The following is an 18,557-nucleotide window of genomic DNA, read 5'->3' as shown; positions in this document are numbered from 1 at the left end:
CCCCACCCCCTCCTTCCCTCCCTCCTTCTCTTTTCCCAGCAAGGATCTACGTGGAGGCTTGACGGGATTCGAGGATTTTTTCCCTCTGCAATATTTGGTCAGACTCAGGCTCAGTTTGGGGAGAAGGACAGGCCGTCATGCACACTTCGTCAGGCGGCGCCTCCCATCTGGTTGAGACACTTTTAATGATGTCGTGACCGACGGAGGGGCACTCAGGTCCTGCCAGCTTGGTGGCCCCATTACAGAGTCCCCATCCACTTGTCACCTAATGGTCTCCACAGGTCCCAGTGATCATCGCCTCTGTCCATGAATTCACTGGGGGCCACGGGACACCAGATTCTTTAAAGAAAGCTCTGCTTGCCACTCGGTCGCCTGGAGGGCGGGCCAGGCGGGAGGAAACTTCGATCTCCTTCCTCTGCAAGCTCTCCCCAGAGGTGCCCAGGGAGGTTCTGGTTTGTTCTTTTTGGAGTAACATTGTGAACTCGTGGTTTATAGCACCTCTGACGTGTTCTGGTCAGCGTGGCCGTTACCACAGTTCCAGGGTTCCAACTGCCCTGCACTGGGAAAGGAGCTTCTTTAAGTAGGCTCCTGGGTCTTGTTTGAACCAACCCACCTGAGGTAAAACTTAGACAGCTGACGTGCACAGTTCAGTTCGTGCTGACAGACGTGTACGTCCCTGGAGTCACCGCCACACTCAAGATCCAGGACGTCCACGACACTCGGAAGTTACCCCCGCCCCTTTGCTGTAGGTCCCCTCCTCCCCTCCAGTCCCTGGGCAACCACTGATCCATTGGGCCACCAGGAGCGGTTTGCTTCATTCAGTTGGTGTAGTCTCTTCCGGATTCACCTGCAGGTGCGAGTGTATCAATGCTCCTTTGTATCGCTGAGTGGTGGTCCGGCGTTTGGGCGTAACCGCAGCTTGTTCGGCCCTTCACCTGTGATGGACATTTTGGTTGTCCCCGGCGCTCGGCTGTTCTGCATTAAGCTGCAGTGAACATTCATAAACCAGTCTTATGCGGACATGTATTTTTATGCCTCTCAGTTCACCTGAGAGGGTAATTGCTAAATGGTGTGGTACATGTATGTTTAAATTTGCAATACATTTCCAAGCCCTTTCCGAGGTGTGGTACCACTTCACGTTCCTTCAGTGCTCCACGTTCTTACCTGCACTTGGTACTGTCAGCCTTTTCTGTTTTAGCCATTGTGGTACTTGGTCGGGGTTGAGTGGGGCTTTAATTCATTCCCATGATGACTGAGGGTGTGGGCCATCTTTGGGTGGGTTGATCAGACATTTGAACATCTTCCATTGTGAAGAGTCTGTTCCAATATTTTGTATATTTAAGATGATGAGGATGAGGATGACAATGAAGTTGTAGGAGTTCTTTGTATGTTCTGGGATTATTTCCTCCTAATCCCTGGCTTTTTGTATTCTATCTAAGGAGTCTTTGCCTGCTATAAGTGTACAAAGATTTTCTCCTGTGTTTTCCTCTAACAGTTTCATAGTTTTCACTGTTACTTTTAGGTTTATGATCATTTCGAATTAGTTTTTGTGCATGGTATGAAGTTTATTCCTTTTGTTGTGTGGGCTGCCCAGTTGTTTTAGCACTATTTGTTGAAAAGACATTCCCATTCCTATTAGATGTTTTGAAACTTTGGTTGAAAATCAATTGGCCTTGTATGTGCGGGTCTCCCATGGGTTCTCAGTTCTGCCTCATCGACTGACATGTTTATCCTTTCGCCAATACCACACTCTCCGGGTCACTGTGGCTTGACAGGAGTTTCCGAAGCGGGATAGCACGAACCCTCCCACCCTGGTTTTCTTTTTCGAAATGGTTCTGACTATTCTAGGTTCTTTATATCCCCATTTCTGTCCACTTCTGTTCATCAAAAAAAGTCTTTAGGTAGAAAAATAGACATGCAGACCAATGGAACAAAATCGAGAGCCCAGAAATAAAACCACATGTATACAGGCAAATAATTTTTGCCAAAGGAGCCGAAATACACCATGGAGAAGAGAAAGCCTCTTCCGTGAATGGTGCCGGGAAAGTTGGAAAGCCACATGCAAAAGAATAAAGCTAGACTATTATTTGTCCCCACATACAAAAGTTAATTCAAAACGGATTAAAGACCTGGCTATAAGAACAGAAACAATAAGTTACATAGAAGAAAACATAGGGACTAAACCTGTGGACCTTGGTCTTAGAGAGGATTTTATGAATTTGGCCCCAAAGGCAAAGGAAGTAAAGGCAAAAATAAATGAACGGGACTGTATCAAGCTGGAAAGAACCTGTGCAGCTGAGGAAACCAACAAAACAGAGAGGCAGTCAACCAAATGAGAAAAGATATTTGCAAACAACAGCTCTGACAAGGAGTTAATATCCAAAATGTATACAGAACTCATACAACTCAACTCATACAAACAAACACACAGTCTAATTAAAACACAGGCAGAGGATCTGAACAGACACTTCTCCCAAGAAGACATCCAGCAGCCCACAGATACAGGAAGAGATGCTCAGCTTCGCTGGCTGTCAGGAGAACGCGGGCCAGTGCTACCCTGAGATGCCCCCTCACCCCGTCAGAATGGCTGCAGTCGGCCAGGCAGTCGGTGCCCGGGCTGGGGAGGCCGTGCGGGAAAAGGAGCCCCCCCACACCCCGCACTGCTGGTGGGGTGTGAGCTGCGCAGCCGCCAGGGGAAACAGCCTGGGGGGCTCCTTGGGACATTAAGCTAGAGTTACTGTGGGACCCAGCACCCCTCTTCTGAAATCTCCCCCACAAGTCTGACAACATCTGTTTGTAGAAATGCATGCGCCCCCGTGTTCTCTGTGGCATTGGTCGTGGTGGTGGAGATGGGGCAACCCTGGCATCCTCCGACTGGGGGCCGGATAAAGCGGAGGTGGTGCACGCAGCACGCAGTGGACACCACTCTGCCGTAGAAGATGCAGTACCTACGACAGCACAATGGACCTTGAGAGCATCATGCTAAGCTAAATAAGTCAGAGAAAGTTAAGAGACATGTGATTCCACTCATGTGTGGGATATAAAACTGAAAGCAACAGCCCTGGCTGGTGTGGCTCAGTGGATTGAGTGCCCTGCCCACCTGTGAACTAAAGGGTCGCTGGTTTGATTCCCAGTCAGAGCACATGCCTAGGTTGTGGGTCAGGTTTCCAGTGGGGGCGCTCAAGAGGCAACCACACATTGATGTTTCTTTCTCTTCCCTTCTGTCTAAAAATAAATAAATGAAATTAAAAAAAAACTTTTAAAAACTGAGAGCAATGAATGAACAAACAAGAAAACAAACAACTCATGGATGAGGACACCAGTGTCGTGGTTTCCGGAGGGTGGAGGGGCACTCTGGGGAAAAGGAGGTCACGTCCACGGTAACGGAGGGAGACGTGGCCTTGGGGCGCAGTGCAGAGTTGTACACGTGGAACGTGTAGGACTCTGTTAACCAGCGGCGCCCCAGGACATTTAACTAAGAAGTGGGTAACTGCCACAGCCTGAAAGACGAGGTTATTGTTCTGCCTTCATTTTTTGAGGCCAGTCCCTTCATAAAAGAACCCACTGGTGAGAGTAAAATGGGTGTGCGGTGAGCTGCACATACTTGAAGCGTGCAGTTGGGTAAGTTCTGACACACGTGCATCCAGAACCGTTGCCACAGTTACAATCAGGGGTGTGTTTGTCCCCTTTGAATGTTTTGTGTCCCTTTCGGAATCCCTGTTACCACTCCCCATGACACGCTGGTTTTCAGCCACCTGCTGATCTGCTCCCTTGCACCGAAAGTTTACATTTTCTAGGACTTTTGTGGAAATATGGTCATACGGAGTGCACTCGTCCGTGGCTTTTTTCCCCGCACTATTACTGTGGGATTGAACCGCACCACGTGCGTGGCAGCGACAGCCTGTTCCTTCCCATTACTAAGGGGCGATCTCTGCACAGTGCACCGCAGCTCACCTGTAGCGGTGGCCGCAGAGTCCGGGCCGAGTTTTCTGTAAAATAAAGGACACGCTTCCGGTTTTCACCAGTAACTTTACTGTTGTGGATATTTTGAGCATGTTGGCCATCTTCCGTGTGGTATAACCTCGATTCTTCTCAACCTGTGTCTTGATTTGCTCGCTGTCAACTTGTGCTGGTCTGCCTGGCCAGGGAGCATCGCCCAGTGAGACGTCTCCAGCATGAAACCCTGCAAACCACTTTGGACACGTTCGATCAGTCACAGCACTTTCTTCTCCTCACACCACACACATCTGGTTTCGTATTTCAGTTGCGTTTTTACCTTTCTTGAAATGATAATGCGTAATATGCTGAAAATGTTGTGTATTTTCTTCCATCTTCAATACTAAAATGGCTACACAAAAATTTACCATTTTGATGTGTTTCTTTTAAATGCACGCTGCTGTGACAGCTGTCACCATACAATCTGGCAAAATTGTTTCAAATGGAATTAAAGGCAGCTAAGTGCGACCAGAGCCATTGTGTGGGGAACTTTTTGGTCTGCCCAGTAGTCACCACTGATGGACATCCGTCGTTCCCAGTGTTCGGCGCTCACCGGTGAAGGTGCTGTGCGCGGTCACCCACAAGCGTGTGTGTGAGCACACGCTCTCCTGTATTCGGGTGTCGTGGGCTGAACTGCGGCTCCCCAGTTCACGTGTTGAAGCCCAGCCCCTGGTGTGGCTGTGTTTGGAGTTCTTTTTAAAATTGATTTTTTTCTTATGTTAGTTATGTCCTCTGTTTAAACCTTGGGGTTAATTTTATTTTCTTTCTCTGTTTCTTAAAGTGGAAGCGGAAGCCTTCGTTTTGACACTTGTGTTCTCCTCCAGTCGGTGGACACTCGGTGCTGTTCGTCTCCCTCTGGGTCTGGCAGCCGCACTGCACAACTTTTGATGCGTCGCCTTTCATCTTCCGTCGGTTAAAAATACTTTCCAATCACTTTTTTGATTTCTTTGTGATTTGTGGATTATTTAGCAGTGTGCTATTAGGCTACAAATACTTGGGAATTTTTCTAGATATCTGCTAGTGATTTCCAATGTAACTCCACTGTGGTCACAAAACATACATTGTCTGTTTAAATCCTTTCAAAGCCCTTGAGACTTGGCTGGTGTCCTCGAATATGGTCTGTCTCAGTAAGTGTTCTGTGTGCACTTGAGAAGAATGCATTCTGCTGTCGGTGGGTGTGAGGTTCTCTGGTGTCAGACCAGGTCGGTCCATAGCATTAGTCAAGACTTCTGCATCCTTCCCTGTACTTCCGCTGGTTCTCCTGGTCAAAAGTGGCTGGTTGAAATTGGTGGCCATGATAGTGGATTTGTCTTATTTACTTTTAAAGTCCTGTTAGTTTTCCTTCATTTATTTTGAAGCTCTGTTATAGGTGCATAAACATTCAGGACTGTTACATTCTCCTGATGAATTGACTCCTTTATCATTGAAAGGCCCATTTCATCCCCGATACTCTTTTCTCTGAAACCCACTCTGCCTGTTGTTAACAAGGGTGTTCCTGTTTTATTCTGGTGTCTGGAATGACACACCTTTTTCCATCTTGTTATCTTAACCTGTTTGTTCTTTGTATTTAAAACACTCTTCTGGTAGGCAGCATTTAGTTGAGTATTGATTATTTGTTTTCATTCTATGTAATCTCACCCTGGTAACTGGTATATTGATTCTATTTTCATTTAGTGTGATCGTTCTTTAAATATGTCTATTGATTTGAGAGAGAGAATCATCAATGGGAGGGAGAAACAGCAACTGGTTGCCTCCCATTTGTGCCTCGACTAGGGATCGAACCTGCAGCCCCGGAATCGAACCCCCAACCTTTGGTGTAAGAGATGACGCTCCAACCGAGCCACAGGGCCAGGGCTGGTGTGATTATTGGTGTGGCTGGATTTAAATCTATCATCTTGCTATTTTTTTTGTCCCATCTATTCTTTTTGTCTTTTTTTTTTCCCTGTCCTCTATTTTAGATTAATTTGGTATTTTTTATTATGTCATCTTATCTCCTTTGTTGCTTTATTACCTGTAGCTTTGTGTCGTGGCTTATTTTTAGTGGTTGCTTTAGAGTTTGTAGTGCACCTCTTTACCTTATCAGTCTACTTTCAAATCCTGTTATATCTCTTACTATATCATATAAGAACCTTACAACAGTATACAAATGTAAACTTTCCCCTCGGGGTGTTTGTCCTGTTACTGCCATGTATTTTACTTCTACACATATTACATCCCCACAATGCATTTGGGCTCTTTATTTTTTGCTGGAAACAAAATTATTTTTAAAACATTTTAAGGACAAGTATTTTATATTTTCCTACATATTTACTGTTCTCATTGTTAGTCATTATCTTGTGTAGATTCAGGTCTGGTATAGTTTTCTTTCTGACTTAAGGACTTACATTTTTGTTTTCAACAGTCATGCACGTTTCACAAAGAACACATAACTGGAGAAAAACGGCCTTATGCTCCCCCGGTTACACACCATTCACCTCGCTCTGCCTTTGCTCTGCAAGTTCCAGGTTCTGGTGCTCCCACTGCTCCTCAGTCTGCAGCCCTTCCTCGAGCCTTTGTTTTGGACGGAGCCGGTCTTTTGGCGGCAGGGTCACTGCATTTGTCCCACCTGTCGGGATCTTGACTTTCTCTCCCTTCCCGAAGGGTGTTTCTGCTGCCTGTGAACTTCTGGCTCGGCACCCCTCCCCCACCGCTTCCAGCCGTCCCACTGTGTGTCAGCCGCAGCAGTTCTGATGGGAATCCGCGGAACTGCAGCCGCTCCCCGCCGGCTGGTTGAAGGGCTTTCCTTTTGGGTTTTTGGAAGTGCGAGCGTGTCAGGGCTTGGCGTGTTCTTCCATCTTTGTCCTCTTTGTGGCTTGCTGGGCCTCTCAACCCTAAATGTTTGCCTTTCAGCGAATTTGGACACTTTGGTCAATATGTCTGCAAATACATGTGTATAAACACACATGCACACATATCCATTCTGCTCGGTTCACAAAGTATTTAAACCGTTGATGTTATCCCCGCAGGTACTGAAGACTGTGTCTGCTTCCGGTCCAGTTATTTCTTTTGATCTGCAAGTTCACTGAGCCTTTTCTCACTTCCATTTTGTTTATTGGGCTTATCCTGGGATTTAAAAAATATTTTCAGTTCTAAAGTTTTCATTTAAAAACATATAATTCCTGCCCTGGCCAGTGTGGCCTAGTGGACTAAGTGCTGGCCTGTGAACCAAAAGGTCACTGGTTCAATTCCCAGTCAGGGCACATGCTTGGGTTGTGGGTGGTGTCCCCATTTGGGGGTGTGTAAGAGGCAACCACACATTGATGTTTCTTTCTCTCCCTCTCTTTTTCCCTCCTTTCCCCTCTCTCTACAAATAAATAAATAAAATCTTTAATAAAATAAAATAAATAAAAAATAATAATTTCTGTTTCTCTCTTGAGACCATCCATTTATTTCAAGGGTGTTTGCCTTCCTCTCACTGAGGCTTAATATAGCAGCTGTTTCAATATGTCTGATAATTCCAACATCTGGGTCATTTCAGGGGTAGCATTGTTTCAGGTTTCACGTGGTTATTACCATTTACATTTTCCTGGTTCTTCACATGCCAGGCAATTTCAGAATATTTCCTACACAGTTTCAATACTGCATCATCGGGCCCTGGGCCCTGTCAGAGTCGTGTGGAGAGCGGGGATCTGTCTTGACAGGCGGCAGCCCGGCTGGATTCAGTGCTTCTCTCCCTCCGTGGGTGGTGGTTCCGCCTCCTTGTCGGCACCACGGTGATGCTGAGGGACCGAAGGGCTCCTTCGGGCAGCGGTTCTGGGTGCTCCGCCTCTCGTGGCTTCCGCTGGGCTACTTGGGGACCACCCGGGGTGCGGTCGGCCCCACGCAGGACCAGAGCGCTCCCTGCTCGGCTCTCTGCTCTTTGGGGTGCCTCCCCGCCTCTGTCTCCGCAGGGCCTCCGTTCCTGGTTCTTCGGCCCAGAGGGACGGGGTCCTCCCAGAGCGTCGTCAGCCTCCTGCTTTGTCGCCCTGGGTCCACGCTGGGCTCCCTCCTCCCGTTTTTTACACCAAGGGCACTGCCCCCAGCTCCTCTGTTCAGATTTGCTCCTCTGGGTGCGAGGAGCAGGGTGGCTCTGCTCCAGGCCGGCATCTGGGGGGCGGTGGGAGCAAGGGGCTCTCTCTTTGTCCCTTTGGCCGGGACCATGTGTGTATTGCAGAGTTTTTTGCTGCTCATGCCCACTGCGTCATTTTCTAAGTTCAGTTAGTCTAAGTTCAGGTGAGAGACCAAACAAACAAGCAAACGCACAAACACTGAAAACCCCAGAAACCACAGCCTCACTTGCCACACCCATTCTCTTCCAACTTCACCGTCCTTCCCCCGCCCGCCTGCTGCTGCTTTTCCTTCTTCAGGTCGCTGCTGCTTGAGTTCTGTCCCGAGTTTCCAGTTGAAATTTGCGGTGGTGCTAAGGGGCTGTAGTGGGCTCACCTCATTTGGGGCTAAAACTAGATTTTGTTCTTTTGAAAAACTCAGCCCTTCCTCCTCTCTGGTATGTTTCCAGTCATGTCAGCTGCTGTGTTCTTCTGGCTGCTTCCTCCCACGGTGTCTGTTGGCCCCACCCAATGCCTCTCTCTCCCCGACACCGCACAGCTCACGTCGAAGAGTTCACTGGGGCTCGTGTGCGTCTCCCTGACCTCGGCCCATCTCCTCCGCCTCCCTGAACTACCTCCTCTATGGTTGTACTGCCCTGGCTTGTCCCGTGTCCCTGCTGGGTTGAGCCGGGTCGGAGGCCAGAGTCTGAGCGCTGTGCCTGGCCATTGCTTCTAGGCTTCTCCCAAGGACACAGCTGGGAAGCGGTTCTGTTGTGAAAAAATGTGCATCATTAAGTAGTACTGGTTTTTTCCAATTAAAATTTAGGATCACAGAACTTTTCTTCAGCTTCTTTCCTTTATTTAGTTTTTATTTCTTTTATACCGAAAATTTGTATTTCTATCTGCCTTAACACATTTCTTTTTTTTGCTCTATAGTGAGGCTAGCAATTTCATGGCTGGAAACAGTTTAAGCTTTCTCACAGTTGTTTTCGTCCACAGTGTATGTCTAATTAGCATTCACCATCAAATTACTGTTCATAATGTGTGTTCAACTCAGAACTCGCCATTACATTACTGCGCGTTAACGCCTCTCGGAATAAATCCTACTTTGTGGCTAAGTTACCAGCTCAATACGTGCTTTGGTTCATTTGCTTAATTTTCCTCTCACGCTGTAGAGACTGCATTTTAGGCTAATTTTGTTGTATAATGTTATAAAACATGTACACTGTCCTCGAGAAGGGGCTGGGGAACTGCAGCTCCGGGGTCCCGTCTGGTTCGCGGTTTTCAGTGGCCGTAACACACGCAGCGGTGACCGGGTGTGGCCTGTTTGGCCCTGCACAGAAGCCTCCCACACTCTGCCCCCACACTGTCCCCCGCTCCCCCCCCCCCGCGCCCTCCCCGCTCCGCTCCCGGGGCAGTCCTGTCTCTTTCCTGAATTGTTCCCAGTCCTGTTTCTTTCCAGTGTCTCTTGCTCCTGGTTTTAATGTGAGCCAACACAGGCAGACGTTCGAAACCGACAGACACTCACAGCATCCATCTCCCTTCCACCTTTTCCCCTCCCTCCCTGCTCTTTTCCCTGAGCAGCGGGTGGAGGTCACCACCCCCCTTGCCCGCACTGGCAGGGAGGCGGGCCTGGTGTTTCTCAGCTGTGGAGCAGTCTGGAGTGGGTGTGCGGAAGCTCACTTCACTGGCCCTTTCTTGGTATCGATTTCGTTTCTTCTGGTTCTTGCTGCGCTCGGTGGCCTGGTGCACGCGTCTTTGAGGGTTCTGCCGGTGTCGCTTCAGGGCCAGTCCCTTCAGTGGGGCTGCGGCTGCGCACACAGCTGCGCAGCAGGCCAGGTGGTGCTGGGTCCAGGTCGCCCCGTTGTCTGCACAGGTGCGAGCCTTTCGTGTTTCTGCTACGGGAACCCCGCAGCCGCCTAACCAGGTGTGTCACCCTGCTTGTGGCTTTTGCTGATTCTATAGGGAAGGCGTGTCTTTGTGTCATTTAACTGGTCACGTCTCCTGGGCAGGGTCGAAGGATCAGGCCCATTCCCTTTTATACGACCTTTCCATTCATGGTCTCGCTCGCCTCTGGTAGCCATGGGTCCCTTTCGTCTGCTCTCAGAAACTCCGAGATCGGGGGTGTGGTCTTCGCCTCTGACATCAGTCTCAAACATTTTTCCCATTTGTCCTTTTTTCCCCATTTGTCTTTTTTGCTTTGCTTATTCATTTACTTGTTTTCGTGCCAGACAACAGTGTTTATTATTGTTATCACCATCGCCATTTTGAAAATGATGTCAGAGTCACCCATCATTTGTCTTCTGCCTCTGGTCTTGGAGTCACAGCCAGGAAAGTTTCCCCCACTCCCAGACTGTAGAAAAGTTCAATCACGTTTTCATCTCGTATTTTTATAGCTTCTTTTTTAAATGTACATTTCTGACCCGTTCTGAATTTACCAACCCGACCGGCCGCCTTTCCTGTGGGGACCTGAACCCGTCCCCCTGTTGCCCTCATGCCTTGACCCCGCCTGCGAGCGTTGGGAGGTCAGGGCGGAGGGACTGCAGGCGGGGAGGAGGGGCTTGCCAGGGGCTCATGCTCTATCCTGGGACCGCAGCTCCCACTGGCAGGGAAGGGAAGGTTCACGAGCGTCTGCCGAGCAGGGGCCACTGAGCCAGACACATGCCCTCTGTTTTCTGCCCAGCCAAAGGTCGTGTTATTGCCCCACCTCAGGTGTGGCGACCGCTGCTCCCAGAGGCAAGTTGCCAGCCCAGCCGGAGGTTGGGAATGGGCCACCCGCTCCGACTCCTGGGCATCTGCCCGCCCCGGGGGAGGGGCAGCCCTGCCAGCCTCACAGTGCTCACGTGGCACCGTCGCTCTGCCCTTCCCCACCTGCCGTGGCCTCCATGGAGGGCCAGGTGCTCTTCTCCCTCCCCGTCCCGAGCCACAGGAGCGCCCTGGGGGGCAATGTCACCTTCCCGGCGCCTGCTGGAGCTGGTGGCAGCAGCGCTGTGGGCGTCACCGCAGCCCCAAGTGCCAGCTTGTTGCCAGCAGCCAGGGGCCTCAAGGTCACTGTTTTCACGTGTCGTGTCCATTTGTCTGTGCGTCCACTTGTCTAGCCTTGAGTTCAGTACTGTGTGCTGCCTCAGTGCTGGTGAAGTCACCTGGGAAGGGACCTCAAGTCCCTGGGGGTAGGCAGGTGGCCTTCAGGGTTGGGTGCCGGGGACTGGTGGGGGCTAAGAGGCACAGAGTTCGCTTGTGGTCTTGCCAAGGCCAGACCCGGAGAGGGGAGGGCGCCACGGGCACATGGTCGGCCAGCAGCTGGGCCGGCACGGGAGCCCTGGCCACATGCTGACCCACGGCCTCTGCAGTGGCAGGGACCCAGGGAAGGGAGAGGCGCGCCCTTGGGTGAGTACCAGGGGGCCCAGCGATCCAGGTGTGTCTGGCCAGCCCCACAGGTGGCCAATTCTCAGGACATCAGGGGGTTTTCATCACAACTGGGTGTGACAGGGTCACACCGTCCACTTTCCCTGAAGCCGTGGCCTGCATTTGGCCAAGTAGCTGCCTCCCCAGCTGAGGCCCCCGGTTGCCAGGAGAGCCCGGGGAGGCTCCCGTCTGGATCCAGCTAGTTAGGCCCGCGCAGCGCCGGCCCACACCCCTGGGAGGGGACGCGCCAGCTGTTGGTGTAATTAAGGTCGCTGTAAAACCCGCCGCCAGACGCGCGGATGGCTGGCTGCTCTGCTCTTTCCTGGGCGCGGGCGGTTGCGGAGGCTGGCAAATCACGTTCCGGGCGACCGCTTCAAAGGTCATCCTTCCACCTGCAGCAGCCTTATTGGCAAGGGTCGTCTGTAACACGGCTGTTTCCCGGCCATTCAATTTTATGACACCCTAATGAATTGGGCCGTTTCCATGAATTTGCAGGAAAGGTACAGAGCAGCGGTTCTCGTTCTCCTAAAAAGTCGGTCGTGGGAGGCGAGAGGCATGTTGGTGGGATGCACAGGCAGTTCTGGGGCGGGCGGGCAGGCCATGGACCCAGGGTGCGGCGGCCTCCCACCGTTGTCTTATCGGATCGGGAGACGGTTTATGTGAATCCCCGGCTAGTGGCTGGCATTTGGTGGGCACTTGGTGAGTGGCCCCCTCTTCCCTCCACCTCCTTGGGCCGGTGCGTGTCCTGGGAGCCAGTGGGAATCGCAGTGCCGAGGAGCTGAGGCCCGAACCTGCCCGCGGGGCCGACAGCTGTGTGGGCACACGTGGGAGCCCACGAGCAGCCTTTCCCTGTGGGCTGGTGGGGCTTCGGTGCTGCCGTGTGTCCCCATCGCTGGGCCACGTCCAGGGACACGGGCTGGGCCAGGCTTAACCCTTTCTTGGCTGTGCTGCGCTGCAGCCTTTCCTTCCCTGCTCCTAGCCTGACCCTCGGTGATGGAGAGAGCTTCAGCCAGAGAGGCAGGCAGGCAGGCAGGCGTCCAGGCAAGTGCAGGCAGCCGAGGCAAGTGCAGGCATGGGGCGGCTGGTGGGGAAGTGGCATAGGGGTGGGGAGAGGGGAGTGGTGGGGGGTGGGTAGGAGGAGCGGATGGATCTGGACCTGGAAAAGAGGCTACTTCAGAGCCAAGATGATGGGCCCTTCCCCATCGTCCCTCCCCTCCCCCTCCTTCTCTCCAAAGTAGATTCTAAATATCACCTTGGGATGGCACTTGGGATGTCCACGTGAGTTGGAAGGCCTTGTGAGCTCATCAGAGTAGATGTCGGGGATGCTATGGCCCCTCCCGGGCCCTAGGCTGCTGTCCCAGCTCCAGACTTGGCAGACCGGAGCCTCCTGGTGCAGTGCAGCCGCTGTGCCTGCCTGGCCGGGTCCAGGGCTGCCCTTCTATCCCCACCTGGTAAGAGGGAGGGTCCGGTGCACTGGGGGTTGCCGGCCAGCAGCTCATCTCTCAAGCCTCGGGCCCGCCCAGAAGTTGCCCTCCTCAGGGGCTACTTCTGCAGAGGCTCAGAGAAGAGCAGTCACTTGGGGCTCACCTGCCCCAGGAATTTGTCCCTGTGGTTAATGAGGCAGGAGCTGGGTGGCAGGCGACTGGGCTGTGGGCCTCGGCTATGGCCAGGGCCGGGAGAAGTTCCACCACCCCTGGCCCTGTGACTGTGGTGACTCCCTGCAGACCACTGAGCCCTGGTGTTGCTCATCTGTGGAATGGGTCTCCGGATCCGCCCCTAGATTGTCTCTGTGGAGCCCTGATTGAATGGGAATTTGACATGTGCACATTTGAAAGAGGGTGATAGAGAATAAAAACAAAACTCTGCGACACTCGAAAAGCTGTGTGAACTTGGTTTTTTTTTTTAAGATTTTATTTATCTGTAGAGGGGAAGGGAAGGAGAGAGGGAGAGAAACATCAATGTATGGTTGCCTTTGTGCGTCCCCTGCTGGGAACTGGCCTGCAGGGAACCAGCCTGTAACCCGGTATGTGCCCTGACTGGGAATTGAACCGCGACTGTCTGGTTCGCAGGCCCGCACTCAATCCACTGAGCTACACCAGCCAGGGCTTGAACTCCAGTTTTTAAAAAACTTGTCAAGAGGGCTCAGCCCCAGGCCGAGGTGACTCAGATGGTTCATGCTGTGGCTGCGTGGTGGCACCCGGGAGCTGCGAAACAGGTAGGGAGGGTAGCAGGTGGCCCCAGGCGCCGCGCCCTGACTCAGCCTGGCAGTCGAAAGTCCAGCCGTCCGTGAATTTGTTAAGTGGTGGGTCTCGTTAGTCCTGGTACTGGAGCCCCTGCCTGCCCTGCCCTGCACCTGCCGCAGCCAAACCAGCTGTCTGGGAATGGCAGGTGAATGTGATACAGCGCTCCGAAGGAAGCAGAGCAACTGCTGGACACTCGGCCACAGCAGTTTCCCTCAGCCACGAGGCGGGAGGCTTTGGAATATCGGCCATGATGCTAAGAAACAGACAGAGGCCTTCAAAGCTCACCTGCGCACTGTGGTGCTGGCTTTGTGGTCTCCAGGGACACCTGCTTCTAGCACCAGTGGGGGTGGGGGTGGCCGTGGGGCTCTCTGTGAGGAGGTGCCACGAGGAAAGGCTGTGGGTGGTATTACAGGGCAGGACCCTGGGCAGACAGACCTTGGCCTGGTGGGGCCCGAGGCCCTGAGGTCTCCGTGCAGCAGCCCCAGTGCCCAGTGCCCCGACTTGGGCTGCTCAGCCAGGGACACCTCGCCCGCCCTGCTCACTCACCCTGCCCTCCCTGCATCCCTGTGGGGGTCTGACCCAGACTCCTGGGGCCCCAGCCTGACCACTGCCCACTCTCGCAGGTGGTGAGGAGCTACAAGGCGACCATCCAGCAGACCTTGGACATCCTCTTCCTCCGGGAAGGCTCCGAGTTTCTGAGCAGCACAGATGCTTCGAGCCGAGACTCTGCTGACCGCACCATCATCGCCTGGGATTTCCGGAGCTCTGCCAAAATCTCCAACCAGATTTTCCATGTGAGAACCGCATGCGAAATCACTTTCAGTTTCAGCCCAGGACATGCCCATGTAGCCCTAGGTTGTCTGGGGTCCTGGGTCACTTCCTGCGGGAGGCGGTTCTGCAGGCAGGATCTTTGGGAACACCGACTGCCTGGAGTCTCTCAGGATGGGGAAGGCTCTTGTGAGGCACAGGGGATGCCTTGCCAGGCTTCATGTTACAGTCACTCCCTCACCATCCTCCCACTCGTCCCCACCCAGCATGGACATCAGCTCAGGGTTGAGGGGTGCAGCCAGTCCGGGTGGACTGGTGGACGGCCCGGCAGCCCGAGGCGCTCCTCCCCTCTGCCAGCCCAGCCAGCCCACGGGAGTCCACAGCGCCGTTATGGAGCAGCTGTGGCAAGGGCTGCGGCCCCGGAGTTCAAGCAGAGACCCTGGAGTTAGAGCACCTCAGTTATGGCCCTGGGTTTGTCACTGACAAGCTGGGGGCTCTGGGACCATTATTTAGCCATTTGATTCTCATTTTCCTCTTAGAAAGTTTAGTATGAGAATATTATTTGTCTCAAAGAGTGGTTTTGAGAGTTGAAAGGGTGTAGAACAGTGCCAGGCACAGAGAGTGTTCCATAAATGCATTACCTGTTGTCTCCTCCACCACCACCACCTCCACCATCACCATCACCACCACCACCACCACCATCACCACCACCACCATCACCACCACCACCATCACCACCACCATCACCACCACCACCACCACCACCATCACCACCACCACCATCACCACCACGACCACCTCCACCACCACCACCATCACCATCACCACCACCACCATCATCTTTCACAATTCCAAATGAGCCATGGCTGATTTCTTTGGTGTCTCCACCTGAATTTTAAATATGTATCAGGTGCATACCTCCTCCCTCTCCCCATTTCCCCTTGTTTTCAGAGGGTTCTAAGTGACCCTGAGCAAACCTGCCTCTAGACCTTCAGGACCTAGTGCAGCCCCCAGGAAGGACAGGCCCTGGACTGGTTGGGTGGGCGTGCCTGACCACCCAGGCTTCCTGCGTCCGTCAGCCCCAGTGGAGGGTGGAGCGAGCGAGGGAGGCGGACAGAGAGCTACCTGCCTGAGCCGTCCGCCCTCCTAGAACCGCACCCACTTCTCGTCTGTGCGGGCGAGCAGGTGCCCTGCCTGGCAGCATCGTGCTGGGGAGCCGCGGTGGGGCCACCGTGGCATCCATGCCTCTGGTGGGCACGAGTCTGACTGTTCCCTCGGAGTTGGGGCTCACGCGGAGGCAACTGAAGGACAAGTCTAGGAGCGCGAAAGGACAGGTGTGGTTGGGAAGGGAGTCTATGGGGCGCCTCTGTGCCTGAGCCCATCAGACCGAGAGGTGTGTCCACCTGGGTTCCGAACACTGTTCTCCCGCCCATCTTCTCACCCGGTCACGTGCTGCCTCTCTCACTGTGCGTTTTGGCCGTGTGGGGCCCTGGGCTCTGCTGCCCCCAGGGCCCCCGTGGAAGTGGGGAGACGGGCCTGAAGTGCGGTGTCGGGAGGGCCTGCCCCCTCCAGAGACGCTGGTGGCACTGGCTGCACGCCCTGCCACCTGCACGCCAGGGTCTTCCCGTGGCTCTGCTCCTGTTCACCCTGCCCCTGTGGTCTCCTCTCCGGGTGCCTCCCTCTGTAAGGGCGCCTGCGGCCACACTGAGGCAGCAACAAGATCATTTCCCCCACCAGGATCCTTAATTACATCTTCAAAGACGTACAAGGAGGCATTCCCAGGCCCCAGGAATTAAAATGTGGTCTGTCTCCGGGGTCCCTTTTCAGCCCACCACGGGGGCCCGGAGACCCCCAGGGAGCACAGCTCTGCGGGCACCTTGGTAGCCCAGTGAGAACTGCAGCCCTATAGGGGCACAAGTCTGTGTTGTTTTAAGCCGCTAAATGTGTGGCAGTTTGTTGCAGCAGCAACAGGAAACTCACCGACCCGTACACTAAGGTCCGGGAGGAGGGCCCAAGGTCCCTGAGCAGAGTGCAGGGTTGGGGGGACATGTTCTCGGGGTGGCAGGCCCGGCCTGGAGCGTCCTTCACCCTACCTGTGGCCCTGGCGTTTCTCAGGAGAGATACACCTGCCCCAGCCTGGCCTTGCACCCGAGGGAGCCTGTGTTCCTGGCGCAGACCAATGGCAACTACCTGGCCCTCTTCTCCGCGGTGTGGCCCTACCGGATGAGCGGAAGGCGGCGCTACGAAGGACACAAGGTACCGCTTCCCTGTCTCTTCCGGGGAGGGCTGAGCATGGGCCCCAGAGCCCCTTCCAGACCGCGGTGGACGTGGGGCCCCAGGGTGCACGGGCCCTCCCTGCGGCAGATTCTGTCTCCGCTTCCCAGGTGACAGCATGCACGTGTGGCCTGGTGTCCACTCAAGGCCCCGGGCCCTAGGCGGCCCTGCCCCCGGCCCCGGTGCTGGGCAGGAACGGGTCTTCTGTTTTGTTAGCTCGTGTAGATGTGTCCTGGGGGTGGGGGCGGGGCCTGGGGCTCGGTGGCTGTCGGCAGGCTGAACGCTGTCCGCTGTGCTGGGACTGGACTGCACCGAGGCGGCCTCATGAGGCCGTCCGCCTCAGCCTGCCCCTCTGCAGACTGGACCTCGTGACCCCCAGCTCCCGGATGAGGCTGCGTCAGGGCTGCTCACCCGTGTCACTCTCCGCAGGTGGAAGGCTACTCGGTGGGCTGCGAGTGCTCCCCAGACGGCGACCTGCTGGTGACGGGCAGCGCCGACGGCCGGGTCCTGCTCTACTGCTTCCGCACGGCCAGCCGCGCGCGCACGCTGCACGGGCACACGCAGGCCTGCGTGGGCGCCACCTTCCACCCCGTCCTGCCCTCCGTCCTCGCCACTTGCTCCTGGGAGGGTGACATTAAGATCTGGCACTGAGCCTCTGGGGCGCAGCCTTCCGGACGTTGCCACCCGGCCGCCCTTCTTGGGGAGTGGGTGGGACTGACTTGAGGTCGGCTTCAGGTCAGACCCGGCTGGAAGCTGCCCCCGCCGCACCCCTCAGTTTCCCTGTCTGTGAAATGGGGACGAGAGCCCCGGTGTCGGGACTGAGGGCTGCGTGCGCGGGAGTGCAGGTGCGCTGCCTGCAACCACAGTAAACGTGAGACTGCACTGTTGCCCAGGTGGCTTCGGTGGTGGCTGTGTCAGCAGTTCCTCCGCTGCCCAGTTTGTGGCCACCGTGGCCCCGTGGTGGGAATGCCGGGAGCCAGGGAAGGGGCAAGCCCACCTTCAGGCCCTGACGATGGGTTCCTGGGGACGTGGGGGCACTCCAGGGTGAGGGGCTGTCCCCAGAAACTCTCTGCCAGAGTGTGACAGGCCCTCCAGCATCACGGGCCCGTGGCCCCTCTGCACAGGTGCGGCCAGCTGGTCCTGTCCATCCAGCCCTGTCAGACGTGCACACTGTCCACGAGAGCGTGTCCGCCCAAGCACCTGGACGATGCGGGGGAACTTCAAGGAGTCTGGTCGGGAAGACCCTGCTGCTGGGCTGTGGCGGTAGCAGGCTGAGCACTCATCTAGGACTGTGACTGAGGGGCGGCCCAAAAGCCCAGGGCCAGGGGACCGCAGGAGCTGTGGCTCAGCACAGAGGGTTCCCACAGTCTTGGAAGGCTTCCTGGAGGAGGCAGACTGTGAGCTGGTGAGGGGGCAGAGGACCTGAGGAGAGGCCCAGGGGTGGGTGAGGGTGGATGGGACGGAGCTGCAGGAGTAGTGGGCACCTGCTTCTCCATGCTGGGCCCCACGGCCCTCGGGTAGAGAGATACGTGGGGGTCCCCAGAAGCCCCGGGGGCCGTCAGCACCACTTCTCAGGGTTCCACCAGCTCCATGCCCTGGAGGTGCCAGCTGCCTTCCAGCCCCCTTTGGGAAGTGACTGTACTGGGAAGAATGGGCGGAGTGTTCTCCGCCCCAATTGCACTCTTTCCAAATGCTCTCTTCCCAAGAGCATTCTTAGAAGTTCCCTCTGATCCTCTACAGGGAGGTGGGGGGTTCACCACTTGCAATTTTAAAGCAAGAAAGCTAAATTTAGAAAGTGTGGAGCAGG

At 54.6% G+C, this 18,557-nt stretch overlaps 1 protein-coding gene across 10 annotated transcripts in view; it reads left to right on the top strand.

Annotated features, from left to right (window-relative positions):
* WDR25 (WD repeat domain 25) overlaps positions 1-18,160 on the top strand; it is a 116,491-nt gene extending 98,331 nt beyond the window's left edge. For all 10 annotated transcript variants that reach the window (XM_053665995.1, XM_037130150.2, XM_037130149.2 and 7 more), the window contains 3 exons: positions 14,332-14,502; positions 16,592-16,732; positions 17,180-18,160. In XM_053665995.1, the coding sequence (XP_053521970.1) occupies positions 14,332-14,502; positions 16,592-16,732; positions 17,180-17,401 (534 nt within the window). In that variant the 3' untranslated portion in view covers positions 17,402-18,160. The remainder of the gene's footprint in view (positions 1-14,331; positions 14,503-16,591; positions 16,733-17,179) is intronic.
* Positions 18,161-18,557: the final 397 nt, after the last annotated feature.

This window comes from Artibeus jamaicensis, unplaced genomic scaffold, assembly GCF_021234435.1.
Source record: "Artibeus jamaicensis isolate MK-2021 breed Jamaican fruit bat unplaced genomic scaffold, CSHL_Jam_final contig_444, whole genome shotgun sequence".
Taxonomy (NCBI): domain Eukaryota; kingdom Metazoa; phylum Chordata; class Mammalia; order Chiroptera; family Phyllostomidae; genus Artibeus; species Artibeus jamaicensis.
Note: the sequence above shows the minus strand (reverse complement) of the source record. Positions and strands in the feature narration are given on the sequence as shown.